The following is a 15739-nucleotide window of genomic DNA, read 5'->3' as shown; positions in this document are numbered from 1 at the left end:
ATCCTAGTTCTAAGATTTTCAGAATCATGGTTTCAAACTATCGACCTTAACTTTATCCAACCTTTCAAAAGTTACAGGCATTAATGAAATCAGATACCTTAGAACTACCAATATTTTTTTCCTTAGCAACCCAGTAACACTGAACATCAATTGCACTCTAAAGGAGCAGTCTAAAAGCAGTGTCTCTACACATCTGTTGTCAGGGATAGGGTATGGCAGGCTTGGTAGATGGTAAGAAGATAAGTAGAACAGAGGGAAGGTCATCAGACACCCAGCTGCTTGTTAAGCCGGCTGAGAGCGTCACCCACAATGTCAAGCTCATGTCGCAGGTCTTCCACCACACTGTTGATGCTGGGAGTGTCCTTCAGGACGTCCACACTCTGTGTATAGGGGTTGTAGCGCACGGTGAAGGGACGCTTAATGGTCTTGGCAAACTCCCTAAAGGATAGAAATACGTGTAAATGTTTTAGCATCAGGAGAGGAAATCATCAAAACGAATTACAAAGTTAAAATTGGAAAAGCAAGTGATGAGTTTAATGTTAGGACTGAATATTGCATGACTCTGAATTCACCTCATTTTGACCTTAGCCTCTTCAAAGCTGTCCGACACAAAATAGACATCCTGAAATGTTGTGATGATGCATTCCTGTTTGCATGTGACTTTGGGGTCGAAAGGCATGATCCTTGCATTGCCAGAGAGAGCATGCTGTGGAAAAACGGGGGGAACATTTACAGTTCTGCGACACTGTGCTGTTGCTGGTGTAATCTGAACTGTCAAATGATTCCAGAATCCAGAATTGTATTAATCCGTGAAAAATGTCAAACTTATATATTTTGTACCACAATGAACAAAAATGTCCACTTCATCTTACATTCCAGATGACATTCCTGTACCTTTAATTCACTGATGGAGGACAACAAGCCTGCCCCATAGGCTCGTAGCTTCCCTTCCTGTTTGCATAGGCCAAACTCCACAGTGAAGAAATAGCACTGAAGGACAGGACCAGACAAAGTCAGCAAAGAGATTAAACTTTTTATGTGTCTTTATAGACACTACTGAGCCTGCTAGTGATGTATCAGAATCACTTACCGTGGCCAATTTCTGAACTGACTCATCTGAAGCCCCCAAAGACGCCAGGCCGATCTCCTGAGAGAACTGGGCGAAGCTGGGCTCTGCCAACAACGGGACATGACCCAGAAGTTCATGGCAAGTGTCCCTGGATGAGAGGAGAGGAAGAAGACACCGTGAGCCTGATGCTCCATTTCAAATTCAGTCACATTCCTCAGCCTCATTCCTTGGCGCTGAAAATGGCTGCCTAGGTAGGCTCTCCTGTCAAAGTAAATTCCTTACTTTCATGGCGAATAAACACCAATTCTGATTCAGAGATTCACCGACGAGTGTGTGGACACTTACGGCTCCGGGGTGTACAGAGGGTCAGAGCTGTGCCGTACATACTGGGTACAGTGGAAAACCCGGAAGGCCAAGCCAGCTAAGAAGTCTCGCGGGGACAGGTAACCTGCCACAGGCCTGATGGTGAAGCCAGTGCGGTCTAAAGAAGAGGACATCAACATCATTGTACAGCGCAAAGTACAGGAAGGAGCCATAACTGTTATTTGTGATTGTTCATCACAGTGAAATTCATCTTATTCAAGGCAATGATCCAAACACGGGCTGTGTTGTGACTCACCCTTGAGGAAGCGCGAGACATCTTCCAGCTGTGGGATGTTGTCCTCACGGCATTCACAGTGTTTTGACAGCAGAGGCAGGTTCTTCAGGTACTCCCGGCAGGCGTGAGAGGGATACAGCTTGTTAAGCTCCCGAAACACCACACCCCAGGTCTGGACCTCCTCCTCTGTGAACTCTATACGAGGAATAGGGTCTCCACTGGGGGGGAAAACCCAACAATCCATCAACTTCTAGAACAAACTACTGCATCATGGTTAAAGATGTTTTTTTGCACATGTAATTGCCTCAGTTATCGACTCACTGTCTGTAACCCATTGCGAGATCGGCAAAATGCTTTCTTCTCTTGCGGTATACATTGTCCTTGAAGCCCTGTTAGAAAGAGACATTGGTGTGAGAGTGCTGCCGCGAGATTTGGAAGCTGCTGCCAGGATCCAGCAGTTTGCGAGACAGATTTGGTGATGCCATGCATACCGGATGGTCAGCATCCAGGTCTGATCCATACATGAGCACACGGTTTGCACACTTGTCGAGATCTGAGATTTTCTTGGGGAACCAGGGTACATTATCCATATCTGAAATGCATTTTAAAGGTAATTATATACTATACATTATGCTCATTAAGTATAAAGAAGTAAATTGTATCAAGCCATAGCCTCTACCTTCTTCAGGTAGACACGAATTATCCGGGGGGTCCATGTCCACTATGTCCACGTGCTTGCGCAGCAGTTGAATGATCTCGTTGAGTTGTTCGTGGTCGCTGTCACAGTCCACAAATATCTCGAATTCTGAGTTTCGCCTTTTGGACTTTCTGGACTCAATGTGAACAAGATTCACGTGATTTTCCTGTAAGAACCAAAGCATATATAATGATTAAATTGTAATTAAACAAATCTAAACATTGAAGCCAATTCTGGAGATAATTTTTATAAAGAACAAAGTAATTCCATGCTCACCTGGAAGAGTTTGAGCGCTTTCACAAGTCCCCCGACTTCATTTTTAAGGGAAAACACGATCGCTGCTGTCCCCTTTTCTGAATGCTCGTTCTTGTTATCTCTATTCTCTTCTATCTTCGTGAATGTTGATTTGTTCATCTGAAAGCGGATATTAACGTCAACAAGTGAGGGGTGGATATGCTCCATTCAACAAACGCTGACGTGTAATGCCTAGTGACACTTGTTTGCCGACAGACATTTAAATGCAGTCAACTGTAATGGTGACAGCTGTTGAATGTGCGTAACCCTCAAAAACTATATGACCATACGAACATGATTTGTTTATATTAGTTATGCTTATTTCTAAACACAAGGGTAGGCTACAAACATATTTGCATAAGTTATTATAGGCTAGGCCAACTTAATAGGTAGGCCTATTTGCTCAACAATCAAATTTACGTACAAATAAAAAAGGAAACAAACTTGTACATAAATCACCCCAAAATTATATAATGATTACTGATTTTAAAAGAGTAATGACAAAACGACTTCTACAAAATTATTGATGGATAAAGTGAATCATCCGTCAAGCGCAAAAACGTTCACCACCACGGACAGCGACTCACACATGCAACGTAGCCAAGCCGTGCAGGATGCATACATTTCAGAACCTTGGACAAAAACCTCGCAGTGCATACATTTTTCTATAATTGGCCTATTTTCATACGTTTTAGGCTTGATGTAACGTACGGCAACGCAATGCCTCTACAACTCGACTTTAAACAAATGCCATTTAAAGAAAACTATATCATTCGGAGTTCATTTACTGTATCTTATTGTTTACCATATTTCTCCCTGCAAGCATTGAAGAGACAGCGTTGGAAACCAGTTTCCGATGGCCCCGAGTCAGCAGAATCCCTAGAATCATTAGTGCATCAAAAGAGGCTCAGAAGTGTCGCACGGGTCGGGATGGCGCAGTAGATTCAACGTCTTGGTTTAACGAAGTTGGGTTAGTGTCTGCCAAGCATCTTAAACCAATCCCATTTAGAGTGAGCACCCCTATTATTAGCTCCCTCTTATTGTAATCTAACACGAGGATTAAGCAGTTATTAATCAATCGAACACGCATTTGTAATCTGGAAGTGCACTCACGTGCACATTCGAACTCATGTGTGTGTTTGAATGTTTCAATAGGTTAATATAGGTTACCTGCATTTCAATTTAATTCTTTGGCCGAAGAATACTGCAATACATATTTACGGTGTAGGCAACTTCTTGTTTTAGAGTCAGTTGTTGTATTTTGGACATATTTATCTGGTCTTAACCTCCAATAAAATAGCTGGCTAGTTTGCTATTAAAAAATGAAGACTGGAGATTAAGTTACTTTACTATAATTCTGTCTCGAGCAATGCTATTGCTCCAATGGTGTCATTCCATTGAGGAGCACGTTATTGTATTTTTTTTACTTGTCTTTGACCTTCTTAATGCTTGACGGAGACAGCTTGAATGAATCACTGACGACAAAACTACAATCATAAAAAGATTGAGTGTAACCTGAGTCTGGATGTACAGTACTCTACAATAAATAATAATAGTAAAAATAATACTATAAATAATAAAAGAAAACAATATACAATTTAAACTAACATCATCCGCTATCCATCAACTTACATCTGACAACTTTTCAAAATCATTGGTTTTATGATTTAGTTCAGTTGAATAAGTCTATGCAAATATTTAATATGATGAGCCATGTTTAACTATCAAAAAGTAAACTTACCTCATTATTTAGTTGTTTCTCTTCAAATCCTATGTTCATGGAGTCGAAAGACCTTCCTCTACGGGGTCCTTCGATTTTGTTTGAATACATATTGAAGCAACGTAGTATTTATTTACCTCTCTCACGGATGTTTATCTCGCTTTAACTATGTAAAGTGGCAGCCAACGTCGAGAAGCAGCGAGCTGTGGTATTTAACTACAAGAAGGAGTGAGGAGGGGGCAGCGGGGGAGCTGTGTGGGGTGGACAAGCAATAATCTCATACCCGACAGCAAATGGAAAAGAGGACCATCGCTCACGTCACGGGGAAATTCACCTTTTCATTTTCTCTGGAGACCTGAAAGTGACGACTGGGGACCATTGTATGGGCTAAATCATGAGAGCACATACTACTACACAAGGATTTTAAAAAGCTATTTTAATTCAGCGCACGTAGTCTACGTTCGAATTAAATTCGAATTTCCAACACAAAACACTTTGAGGCTCTGTTGTATGTTGATCTTCTGCCTTTTGGTGTAGGCTATTTTACGCAATTGCTCTTAGTCAAAATTATGGTTTGTATATGTTGAACTACACAGGTCTGTATAAGTATTTACAGATAAATGTGCAAACCTGTCAGTCTTCTCTGATGTTTTATAACTTTATACTTATAACTTATAACTTTAAAACAAATTCAGGAAAGGTCCTTTTGTAAAACGATTCAAATTAATCCCCACCTTTCTTTAATGATTAAATATCCAGTTAGCCTCTGTTTACAATCAAAGTAGAGCACTATGTGCACATTTGGGGTACCAGAGATGCCCAAAGTTAATCACGCTCAATATCCTTGGGTGGCCACTGTTGTAATCTATTCTCCCCAGGAGAATCAGGAGGAGTCAGATGGGTTAGGGAATCGGGCAAGTTATCTGAAGGTTGCCAGATCAATTCCCGGCTGTGCCAAATGACGTTGTGTCCTTGGGCAAGGCACTTCACCCTACTTGCCTCGGGGGAAATGTCCCTGTACTTACTGTAAGTCGCTCTGGATAACAGCGTCTGCTAAATGACTAAATGTAAATGTAAGTCAATACCACAAGGGGCAGATCAACAAGGTAGGATGAGCAGGTAATTCCTGACCTTCATCACCTCTGATTAATTTCAAAACCTCGATCCTCTTCTGTCTCTCTTGAGTTACCCCACACAGCCTCTTTAATAAAATCTAATTTGATTTTGTATAACCCTTTTTACAAGCAATTTCACAGAGGACTTTACATAATCCTCATAGAACTGCACCCAAACCAACCTGAAACTCTATTTAGGAAAAGGACAGGTCAGATGCCTTTCAAAACTGAACGGAATGCCTGTATAACTGACAGTTATTAACTGTCAGGTCCTCTGTGGTTCTCTTCCCTGAGACATCAAGCTAAGTCCACACATGTGGCTGATGCACATGCTGTCCCTCTCATGTGGTGAACTGACCTGTCACCCGTGACCTGGCTCCCTGCCTCATCAAACTAGCCAGGCAGCCTGGCACACTTCCTCCGTCCTGGGAGTGTGCATGAAAGAGTATAGAGAGCCTCTTGGATATTTGAATTTTAAATTATATGCAGTTTGCAAACGCTTTTCATCCAAATAAACAGCAGAACATGAAGGATCAGAAGTGCACAGTTCTACAGTATTTGGTGGTCTATCAAGGAACAGTCTGGATTTACTAGCCATATCACAAAGCACATCTCAGCTACCAGGCATGGTGAACAAAACACAAGGTCCTGGACATCACATCTCTGCTTATACTAACAGCATCTGTCATTTCCACCACATGCGTGTTCTCCAGGCTTTGATCTTACAGGTCTTCAACCAGACACCTGTAATTGAGTTTAATTTCATATCTGTTTACACTATTATCAATGTCCTTTTTAAGTTGAACAGATTAATGTTAATGACAAAAAATGCCCTCAGTTTACAGGTGGATAACTTTGTACAAAAAATATTCTGCTGAACTGTTTTCGCAAAATTATTGGCACAAAAACATGTTGACCTACAAACAAATGTTTGTAGATGAAATGCACTTAAAAATGCACTTACAATTTGGAAATAACAGTTAGTGTTGGAACCATGCCAGAAATGCATGGACCATTTAGCCTTGATGACCTCTATCCTGAGCCTCAGCAATGATCACAACGGTTCATTTGGATCCTGGAGGTCTGTGAGAGGGTTAGGTTCCTTTGTCAACATTGTTGTTGTGTGTAGATCTTTGCATAATTGTGCTTTTGATACTGGAGAACAGAAATGTGAGAGGTAACACAGGTGATCTGAGATGTGTCTTCATGCACATATTCCCCTGATGGTGGTGACACATTGTCTGGTAGTACACTGCGTGTTTTCATGATTACCAATAGATTCATGATATCAGTTCATTAAATTCATAATGATATGACCATTTTCAAAACCATGATTTGTACTGTGGAGAGTCCTTTCTAGCAGTTAATAATTACTTTGTTTCATATCTGAGCTACTACAAAAAAATAAAACTCGATTTATACGTGATCATTACCTTAATTATCCCAGTAGTGCAGGCATACATAACCACTTGGTCTCAACAGACCAGACAGTGATTAAGGTTTTATGTGTGAGTAGGCATCAGCCTTTCACCGAGCCTTTGTTCAAGAGCCACATGACCCTCCTCATCTCTAGTTGAGAGTGTTCCCTGAATTCACCCATCTAATTACTGACAGTCCAAGCTTGGAGAAAAATCTGACACCATGGAAAAGCTTTTGGTTTTAGCCAGTGATATACTGTTTTAATGTGAACTATTGAATTGAACCGCTGGGACATTTTTCTCGTGCGTTGTTTAAGTAAAAATATTATCTCTGAGAAGGCTATTCACGCTTTTTCTTGCATTCGATCTCATTCCTCTCTGCATCTACGTATCCTCAGAAGCCGATGACAGTCATTCATCTGAATTGAGTTGGGAAGAACAAAGTATCTCTCTCAAGTGACACTGCCAGATTAAGTGTTTTGGAGCCAGACACAAATGTGAGCCCATGCCATTCATCTGCCAGAGTCTGGGAGCTGCCCCATGGGCAGTCTGGCCCAGTTCTGTTCATCTCAATCAGAGGGATTTACAGACACTGTCTGAGAATTGAGCTGTACAACTCTCTGGCTAATCTCACATATTGTACAAACAGGCCCTGCCAAGAAATGTAAACCAACACAGACTTATTTGTCATCAGTCTGTTCTATAGTCCTAAACGTGAATATAGGTCAAGTCAGGTTCCTCCCACAAAATACCAAAAGGATTTAGGAGGACATGTAGTGACATTAGTGCCTACAGAAGGAGCCACAAATAACTTGACGTGCTGAAACAATATATTGTACCTAAAAACCTAGTCCATCAACCCCACTACTAAAGGATATTGTAACAACGACCTATACCGAGTATGGTCAATGGTCACGTACACTTCCTGAAGGGAGGCAGGGAATCTAATGAGCTCCTCTTTCATGGTAGAACAAACAGCCACACGCTCCTGGCTCAGAGGGATCCCAGGGAACACAACAGCACAAGGAGTAGCACCTTGGAACAGCTGTCAGAGCAACACAATTCCTAGCGTCCTCCAGCTTTGTAATACATTCTCCGTCATGTTAAATAAGCTACATGAGCAAGACCCTACACAGAAAATACACTTTGATTCTTTTTTTACTTAACCACTCTTACAAACCTTGGTACAGGTTCAAAGCTTTTGGATGCAATCTTCTAATTCCGTTTTTCTCACCCCTTTCTGCTAACTCATTCAATGACGTCACGTGTAAACTAACAACATTGCTGTTGTTGGTGATGGGCATTTATAAAGGGACATTACACTGGTAAGTCATTAGTGAGAAGGATTAAACAGCAGCATCCTTCCCCTTGTCATAACTGCAGTGAAATAATAAATCACTCAGTTTGGCAAGAACACGTGCAAGTGGCTGGAAAAGGGCCCCGCTAATCAAGGAATAAACGTCAGCAGCGTATTTCTGGCGAACAGGAAACGTCAGTGTCTGTAGGGCAGAAACGGCGTCAAACGTTTCATTGTGACAGTGTTGACATGAGATAGAGAACTGGAGAACTCCGGAAATGAGTTGAAGGGGTCCTGATTGCAATCATCTGCATGGGGTTTCTTCATTGAGTTCAGTGGCCAGGTGTGTCTGGTTCAAAAGCGCAAGGAGAATCAAAGGAAGGGGATTGACATGATAGACAGCACGCACGCAGTCCGCCAGAGAGGCAAGCTTAGGTGCCTGTCTGCGGAAACACATGCATTATTCAATCCTTCATTAATTTCCCCATCACTCAGCAACAGGTCCTGTCAGTATCCTTCTAAACATCCAAACTTACTTCAGCTCTACAACCGTTGTCAGCCTCTATTTGTCTTAGAAGTTCATTGGGCGTAAAAATAATGTTTCGTAGACGGATGAAGATATAAATAGAAAGATGAATTTCACTGTAAGGCAAAACGTCAACTCAACTAAATGAACAACATGCTGTGTGGTTGGAGGTAAATAAAAAAAGATGACCTCATCTACTAAGCCGGGAAATCTTTGGACAGTAGTGGGCTCTGCACCGCAAGCTCCACTGCACCGTGAGCTCCTCTGCACCGTGAGCGTAGAGCCACATCGTATCAGGGTTCAGACAGACAGGCAGGCAGGAATGGACTTGACAGTTAAACAGACATTCGAGCTTCACCCTGATCTCTGAGACATGAAGGGACTTGAGGCAAACCCTGCAAACAGAGTACTTGCAAAGTGCAAGTCTTTGGCCACAAGCAATGTTTAAATGCCAAGTGCTAGCACATGTAGTACCTGGATTCCAACTGTTCTTAACAGAAACAGGCACAAAGCAGCAGTACTCTAAGCTATTCCCTTAATAGCTCAAAACACCAATCAAGATGCTGCAAGGTAGCAGGAAACTTTTTTTTCTTTTTTTTTTCTGTCCATCTCCCTCCCTCCCACACTCTCTCAAACACTCAGTATTTCCATTAGAAAGAGTATTCTGCATTTCAATCAAGGCTTTAATTAAAAAGCTGCTATATTCATGCTGCCTTCATAGGCTCACTGGAAATGCGCAGGTTCTCCTGCAAACCCTCTCACCGGTGGGCAAAATGGCGCATTTGGAAACCAAATGAGCTCATTGTTGCCTGGCTGTGGTCTTTCATCTAATTCTGCCGTGCTTACAGTGACTGTCACCTTCTGGTAAACACTTGATGTGGTCATCACCATGTACATTACTCGTATGCTTGAAAAGAATGACTCAATACACACACTGAATACTCTTTGAATTTTCCCTACAAAAAAACGCCCCAAATTGGTAGCAAGTTAGTGATGAGACTTTAATACACATGTAAAAAGCAAACCATATCCATTCAGAAATGTTGACATGGTGCAAATACATAGATGGCGGTTTGAGTTTATGATTAAGGCTAGTAGAAAAAGTCAAAAAATATTCACAACAAGCAGTATTGAAAGCAAGTAATTTCATCTATATAAATATAAAATATACAAAAATATCAAATATGAACTCCCTTCACATACGCAAACAAAAAATATGTTAACTGAATGTGACAGCATACAGTGAAATCAATTTTGATAGAAATATATATTTCTCATCGTATTGTGACACTTACGCTGTACAGAGTGACTGATTTAATGAAATTGTCTTGATATCAAAGTCCTAAACAAAGGGCCAAAACCCTAAAAATCTTTTTTCCCAACAAAGATATCTGAAGTTCCATTAATACCAGCTGTGGATGTTAAGACCTAGATCACCTTGGGACTTCTGCGACAGGAAACTGCTTCTTTACCATGTCTGCCATTTGTGGATTAGTCTCTGACAACATGGACACCAGGTGTTGTACCTGCACATCAGAGAAGAAAAGATAGGTGGAAAACTGTGTTTACTTTCCACATAGGGAAGGAGAAAAGATAACACCATGGCTACACACAAACGGTAAAACTACGTAATTCATCAGCAAACAATTACACATGGCCTTAATTAAAGAGGGTATTCACAGCACATTCTGTGTAGGTAAATACAAAAGTTACGATATAATGGGAGTTGTTGCATGAGTCACTGCAGACCTGAGAAGAAGTAGACAAAGACCAGAGAGTGCCGTGTTAGAGATGAGGGGAGAGGGGGGAGGGGGGAGAAGGGGGAGGAGAGGGGGGAGGAGAGGAGAGGAGAGGGGAGGAGAAGAGAGGGGAGGGGAGGAAAGGAGAGGGGAGGAAAGGGGAGAGGAGAGAGGGGAGGAGAGGGGGAGGAGAGGAGAGAGGGGGAGGAGAGGAGAGGAGAGGGGGGAGGAGAGGAGAGGGGAGGAGAGGGGGGGAGGAGAGGAGAGGGGAGGAGAGGAGAGGGGAGAGAGGGGAGGAGAGGGGAGGGGGAGGAGAGGGGGGAGGAGAGGGGAGGGGTCTTACCGCAGGCGTGAACAGGGGCAGCAGACTGCCTGCAGCTGCCAGACATGATCTGTCTGTCAGGTACCCTCTTTCTAACAAGTCAGCCACCATGTCCTACACATGAACACACACATGGTACATATACTGTACAGACCACAGGTCACACATCTAATCAGGCTCATCAAGGTCCCACATGACTATTCATTAGATCAATTACAAAACTAATTTGTTAAATGAGTCTCATGATGGCATAGTCTCAAAGGAAATAAATAACAGTCAGCTGTTTGCATCACCGGACAGTGAGGTGGCACATCATTATAGATGGTGGCAAAGGGTCTGAAACAGGACCACGCCTAACATGGACCCGCACATTGGTCTCTCAGATACTTTAGGGGAAGATGAAACGTCCCGTGAACGTTTGGTCTTAAAGGATCCAACGAGAGGTTCCAGAGCCATTACCTTGGACAGGTGAGGCAGCATGTCAGCCAGGAACTCTGTGGTGGTCTCCATCAGAGCCTGGAGCTGGTCGTCCTGTCCCTGCCCCTTCTGAGGGGCACCAGAGCAGGCTCTGTCCTCAGCCTTGCTCTGCTGGTACTCCTTGTGGTACTGCACAACCCGCAGCATGCTTCCAATTAAGGGCAAGCCTAGAAGACAGACCCCACATCTTGAATGCACAATATAAAACATTTATAAAATATGACCTGATTTACATTTAGTCATTTAGCAGACGCTCTTATCCAGAGTTACTTACAATAAGTACAGGCAGGGGCGCCGTACAGGGGGGAAAAGTTAGGATGATTCTAAGGGCCCCTGACTGACAGGGGCCCCCAAAAATAGAAAAACTAATAGAAATGATCAAAAAATATTAATATATTTTTTCTTTTTCATGGGCCCAAAATTCCAAAGGACACAACGTCATTTGACACAGCCAGGAATCGAACCAACGACCTTCTGATTAATAGCCTGACTCCCTAACTGCTCAGCCATCTGACTCCATCTGATAATGTGCCCACTGAGCACCCAAATTAAAAGCGTCATCAGAAGCAACATTTTTATTTCATTTATGACAGTCAGAGGAGACAGTCGGTCAATTATGTCATGTGAACATCGGTCATCGGCATAGGCCAATCATGTTCTTATCGTGTATCCCAAACATTTCCATAAGTAATGAACATGAATAGGCATTCTTGAGAAAAACGCTGGAATCTCACATGTGTCTGCTTTGCGGTGGCTGTGATCCGGGCATGCGTAGAGCGCTGAGAGCACAGCCAGCGCCTGGACCAGGAGCAGGTTCTGCTCCTGTAAGACCAGAGGTGGGTCATCTGGCTGACAAAGGTCTTCGCACACAACCTCACAGAGGAAGTCCCAGACTGCTTGGCCCACACCATCAGGGACAGCTACAGGGAGGAGACACAAAAACACCAACATATAGAAAAGAGAGTATTTGTACTAGTACAAGCTCCATTGAGTCAGACACGGGGAAAGTGACGTTTAAGGACATGACGAGACTGACTGCTCGGTGGTCTTACCCAAGGCCCGAATGCCCTCATCAACAGTAGTTAGGAGCTGAAGGGTATGTAGGTAGGCTTCCAGACCTTCTGAACTCTCTAGCCTGTGAAAACAAACCACACTGTTATCGTGGAAAATCAACGATCACTAAAGCACTGATAATTCACGTAGGAATGGTCAAGGGACAGTCAGTCACACGTTTCAAAATGAGACGTGTCCTAAAGAAATGACATACAATGCCCTGCATACATGCTGAGACAATCAATGGGAGAGCAGGTCATAAGTCAAAATAGTAATGTACTAAAAGGTATATTAACTTGAAGAATAAATCAAGATGAATAATTCAGATATAAAAATCTGGCAAAAGTACAAAACGTGACATTTCATATATGCATTTCTTATTTACAGTCCCCAACACTTCTGGGGTATTGTTTACATTTACATTTAGCAGACGCTCTTTTCCAGAGCAACTTACAGTAAGTACAGGGACATTCCCCCCGAGGCAGGTAGGGTGAAGTGCCTTGCCCAAGGACACAACGTCATTTGGCATGGTGGGGAATCGATCTGGCATTCTTCTGATTACAAGCCTGACTCCCTCACCGCTCAGCCATCGGACTCCCCTAATACATGCTTTTGTGATGTACTGGATGTTTTTACCTCAGCTGCTTGGCAGCCTCAAGCAGCGAGGAGGCGAGGTCTGGACGGGGCTCCCCGTCCTCCTCCTCCTCGGCCTGGGGCCAGATCCAGCTCTTCATCAACTCCTCGTCCAGGTCAAACAGCTTGTCCACCAGCTCCCCAACCTTCATCAACAGATCCACTGTGCAGGGCACACACACACACACACACACGACCGTTGGCTGGGAGGAATACAAACTTTCAAACGAACAAAGGAGGTGAAAAGAGGGCGGTGGGGACCTACTGTTGGTGGAGCTGCTCATGATGAAGCAGAGGCTGGAGGGAACAGAGCTCTGCTGCCTTATCCGCTCCAGCCACAGAGCAGAGACGTCTCTCTGGGAGACACAGGTGAGCAGTAACCTGTTGACAACCAAAGACCAAATCCACACTTTGACTTTTAACGTGATGACTTGGCTTTTCAGTGCAAACTACTTCTCTACCAGGCACGCATGCAAGAGAAAACAATCTATGCTTTAACCAATGTTTGTTATTTATAAATGAGCATAATTGCTCCATATTCATCTTCAGTGGCCATCAAACTCCTGCATTAGGTTCAGATGTGAAGCTGTTAATTCTCCCTTACAACAATGAATGTGCCAGGCCACTTGAAGCATTCATTTTCTCCAAATCTAACGACGGTCTGCTACCTGCTCGTCTCCAGCAGAGTGGGAGGGTCCGTGTCTCCAAGGAGAAGCAACAGCACAGCGCTGTGGAGAAACAGAGGCCTCACACTAAGAAACCGCATACCTTAAGAATGGGAAGACGAATGCGCCGAATGATTTTGATATAACGTGTGTTAAATAGCTCTGTAGTTAAACATAATCGTGTACTTGTTCCATTATGGGGCTTAACTTGAAGAGTGCCAATCACTAACGGTCACTCACCCGAGATCTTTGTTCTGGCTGAGGGTCAGACAGGTGTCAGGGAAGCAGGCTATGTTACCTAAGATGCCCACACAGATCTCCTGTGAAGACAGAAAGCGGAAGAAGAAACGTTATGCAGACACAACTTGGTGTTCATGTTTCAAATAAGCAGCAGTCAAGGCCAACGTAATTGGAATGGAGTTTCCTTTTACAATGTGAGGTGGGAAAATAGCCGTGAGAATCAAATGGTTAACAGGCCACTCAATCAGGATTCCAGTTCTGGCCCACAGTCGGCATTTTATGAAATTCACTCACTGTAAGACGAGGGCAGTGGGATTTTGCTATGACTCCAAGCAGTATATCTGCAGCTTTGAACTCTTGCAAAAAACCTGCCACATCCTTATCCATCGACATGTCCCAAATTTTACACAAATCATCCTCATCTTCCCTTGTCAGCTGCATCTGAGATTCAGAATCTTCTTGTGAATAGTCCGTTACCATCTGAAACACAGTACGATCAAACCACCATAATGTTCATCGTTTTGTCATTTCAACATCCCAAAAGAAGCTGTTTCTTCGGACAGTGATGATGTTCTTATTATTTCAATGAGCAGCCATTTAGTTAGTGATTTTAGTTCACCATGGAGGCCTACTTGTTAACTTCTTGTCAAATCATGTGCTAATGGGGCTCATGTTAGTAACCACTACCAAGACTCTCAATGGTTCTCTTTTCCACTAACTAATAAGACTAATCAACTTATCCACAGTACCTGGATCAAACGTGTCAGGGTGCTGAAAAGCCAGTGCTTGCTGTACACAGTCTCTCCGATTGCATCCACTTCATTTTTATCTTCAGCCTGTTCGCCATCTCTTTCGGGTGGTGGGGATGGATTACGGTCCATGGTAGGAGTCTGACCCAATGATGATGATGGCGATGTAGATCTGGTGCTAGAGTTCTCATCATCAAGCTCCCCCGAACCGTCAACGTAACGATGCTCTGATTAACATGGGACAGAGACAGGGTGTCAACACCTAAATAGCTTACAGCTACGGAAGTAACATCAGCAACGCTAAATAGTCGTTAAAATGACCACACCACAGATCACATCATCAGAGCGGCAGCTTGGCTAGTTTATGGGGTTTAGCAGGCAAACACGATACAGTACGCACTTGCTAAGTTGCTAAGAACAATTTGCAAGTTAGCTAATTGCCTGTCGTGTACTGGCTAACTAACAAAACGACGTACATTCAGAGTGAACACAATGATTGAGCTCACCCATTTTAAATCCGTCCTGCGATAGATTATTGCAAGCGCATATCGTCGACTTAATAGACAGATATCAGCTACAGCTAGCTTAGCTAGCAAATAGTTTTAAATGAGCCTCCAACTGCGCATGGCAAGTTACTTGCTTCTTCCAGGCTCCTTGTTCGCGAGATGGTACTGTCACACACTGCCACCTACTGTGCAAGAGAGTAATGCCAATCACGGCCCAACTTAATTACGTCAACACAGTCATGCTCCACACTTTCCTCTACCTCTCACAAAATGCTACGGTCAGTAACTATTATGGTTAGTCCCCGGGCCCAGGTTCAAACCACTATATATATTATATATATAGAATATTTATGGAAGTTTTAGGCTACATCAAAGATGTGAACTGAAAGGATAAACTAATCCCATTCACCATTATATCCTGATAATGTTCAATCCTGTTTCTAGTTGGAAACTGTTCCTGCAGACAATATTAATGTTAATTATTTTCAGTACATTTTCAATGAATTTCTTGAGAACACGTGTTTTACTCCGTTATGATCATTACATTTAAATTTTGAATTTAGAATAACATTGAATCAGAATCAGAATGGGATTTATTCGCCATGAACAACAACAATTGTT

The 15739-nt window shown here is 42.9% G+C and overlaps 2 protein-coding genes across 3 annotated transcripts; both read right to left on the bottom strand.

The window, feature by feature from the left end:
* Positions 1 to 8: 8 nt before the first annotated feature.
* tph1a (tryptophan hydroxylase 1 (tryptophan 5-monooxygenase) a) lies at positions 9 to 4489 on the bottom strand. The gene is made up of 11 exons (XM_084673317.1): positions 4400 to 4489; positions 2641 to 2778; positions 2347 to 2530; positions 2159 to 2259; positions 1989 to 2056; positions 1689 to 1885; positions 1415 to 1550; positions 1091 to 1217; positions 895 to 990; positions 573 to 706; positions 9 to 438 (listed from the first exon to the last, which is right to left on the bottom strand). The coding sequence occupies exons 1-11, from the start codon at positions 4487 to 4489 to the stop codon at positions 264 to 266; spliced, it is 1446 nt and encodes a 481-aa protein (XP_084529443.1). The 3' UTR covers positions 9 to 263.
* Positions 4490 to 9710: 5221 nt separating this feature from the next.
* On the bottom strand, positions 9711 to 15278 carry saal1 (serum amyloid A-like 1). Of its 2 annotated transcripts, XM_084673296.1 has the most exons (12): positions 15119 to 15278; positions 14613 to 14839; positions 14158 to 14343; positions 13864 to 13943; positions 13627 to 13686; positions 13224 to 13339; positions 12962 to 13121; positions 12325 to 12407; positions 12007 to 12192; positions 11255 to 11439; positions 10817 to 10909; positions 9711 to 10260 (listed from the first exon to the last, which is right to left on the bottom strand). In XM_084673296.1, the coding sequence occupies exons 1-12, from the start codon at positions 15120 to 15122 to the stop codon at positions 10168 to 10170; spliced, it is 1473 nt and encodes a 490-aa protein (XP_084529422.1). In that variant the 5' UTR covers positions 15123 to 15278; the 3' UTR covers positions 9711 to 10167. The 2 variants fall into 2 exon arrangements, with proteins under 2 accessions (XP_084529422.1, XP_084529423.1); XM_084673297.1 differs by lacking the exon at positions 10817 to 10909.
* Positions 15279 to 15739: the final 461 nt, after the last annotated feature.

Source organism: Hypomesus nipponensis, chromosome 14 (assembly GCF_054491055.1).
Source record: "Hypomesus nipponensis isolate SF chromosome 14, ASM5449105v1, whole genome shotgun sequence".
NCBI classification, from domain to species: Eukaryota; Metazoa; Chordata; class Actinopteri; order Osmeriformes; family Osmeridae; genus Hypomesus; species Hypomesus nipponensis.
The sequence above is the reverse complement of the archived record's forward strand: the minus strand, read 5'-3'. Positions and strand labels throughout refer to the sequence as shown.

Coding starts and splice junctions, on each gene's coding strand:
- saal1 (XM_084673296.1), bottom strand. Junction 13,944..14,157: donor CCCACTGCCCTCGTCTTACA/GTGAGTGAATTT, acceptor CTGTCTTCACAG/GAGATCTGTGTGGGCATCTT. Junction 10,261..10,816: donor TGCCCCTGTTCACGCCTGCG/GTAAGACCCCTC, acceptor TCTGATGTGCAG/GTACAACACCTGGTGTCCAT.
- tph1a (XM_084673317.1), bottom strand. CDS start 4,489: ATGTATTCAAACAAAATCGAAGGACCCCGTAGAGGAAGGTCTTTCGAC. Junction 2,531..2,640: donor AAGCGCTCAAACTCTTCCAG/GTGAGCATGGAA, acceptor TGGTTCTTACAG/GAAAATCACGTGAATCTTGT. Junction 439..572: donor GAGGCTAAGGTCAAAATGAG/GTGAATTCAGAG, acceptor TCTATCCTTTAG/GGAGTTTGCCAAGACCATTA.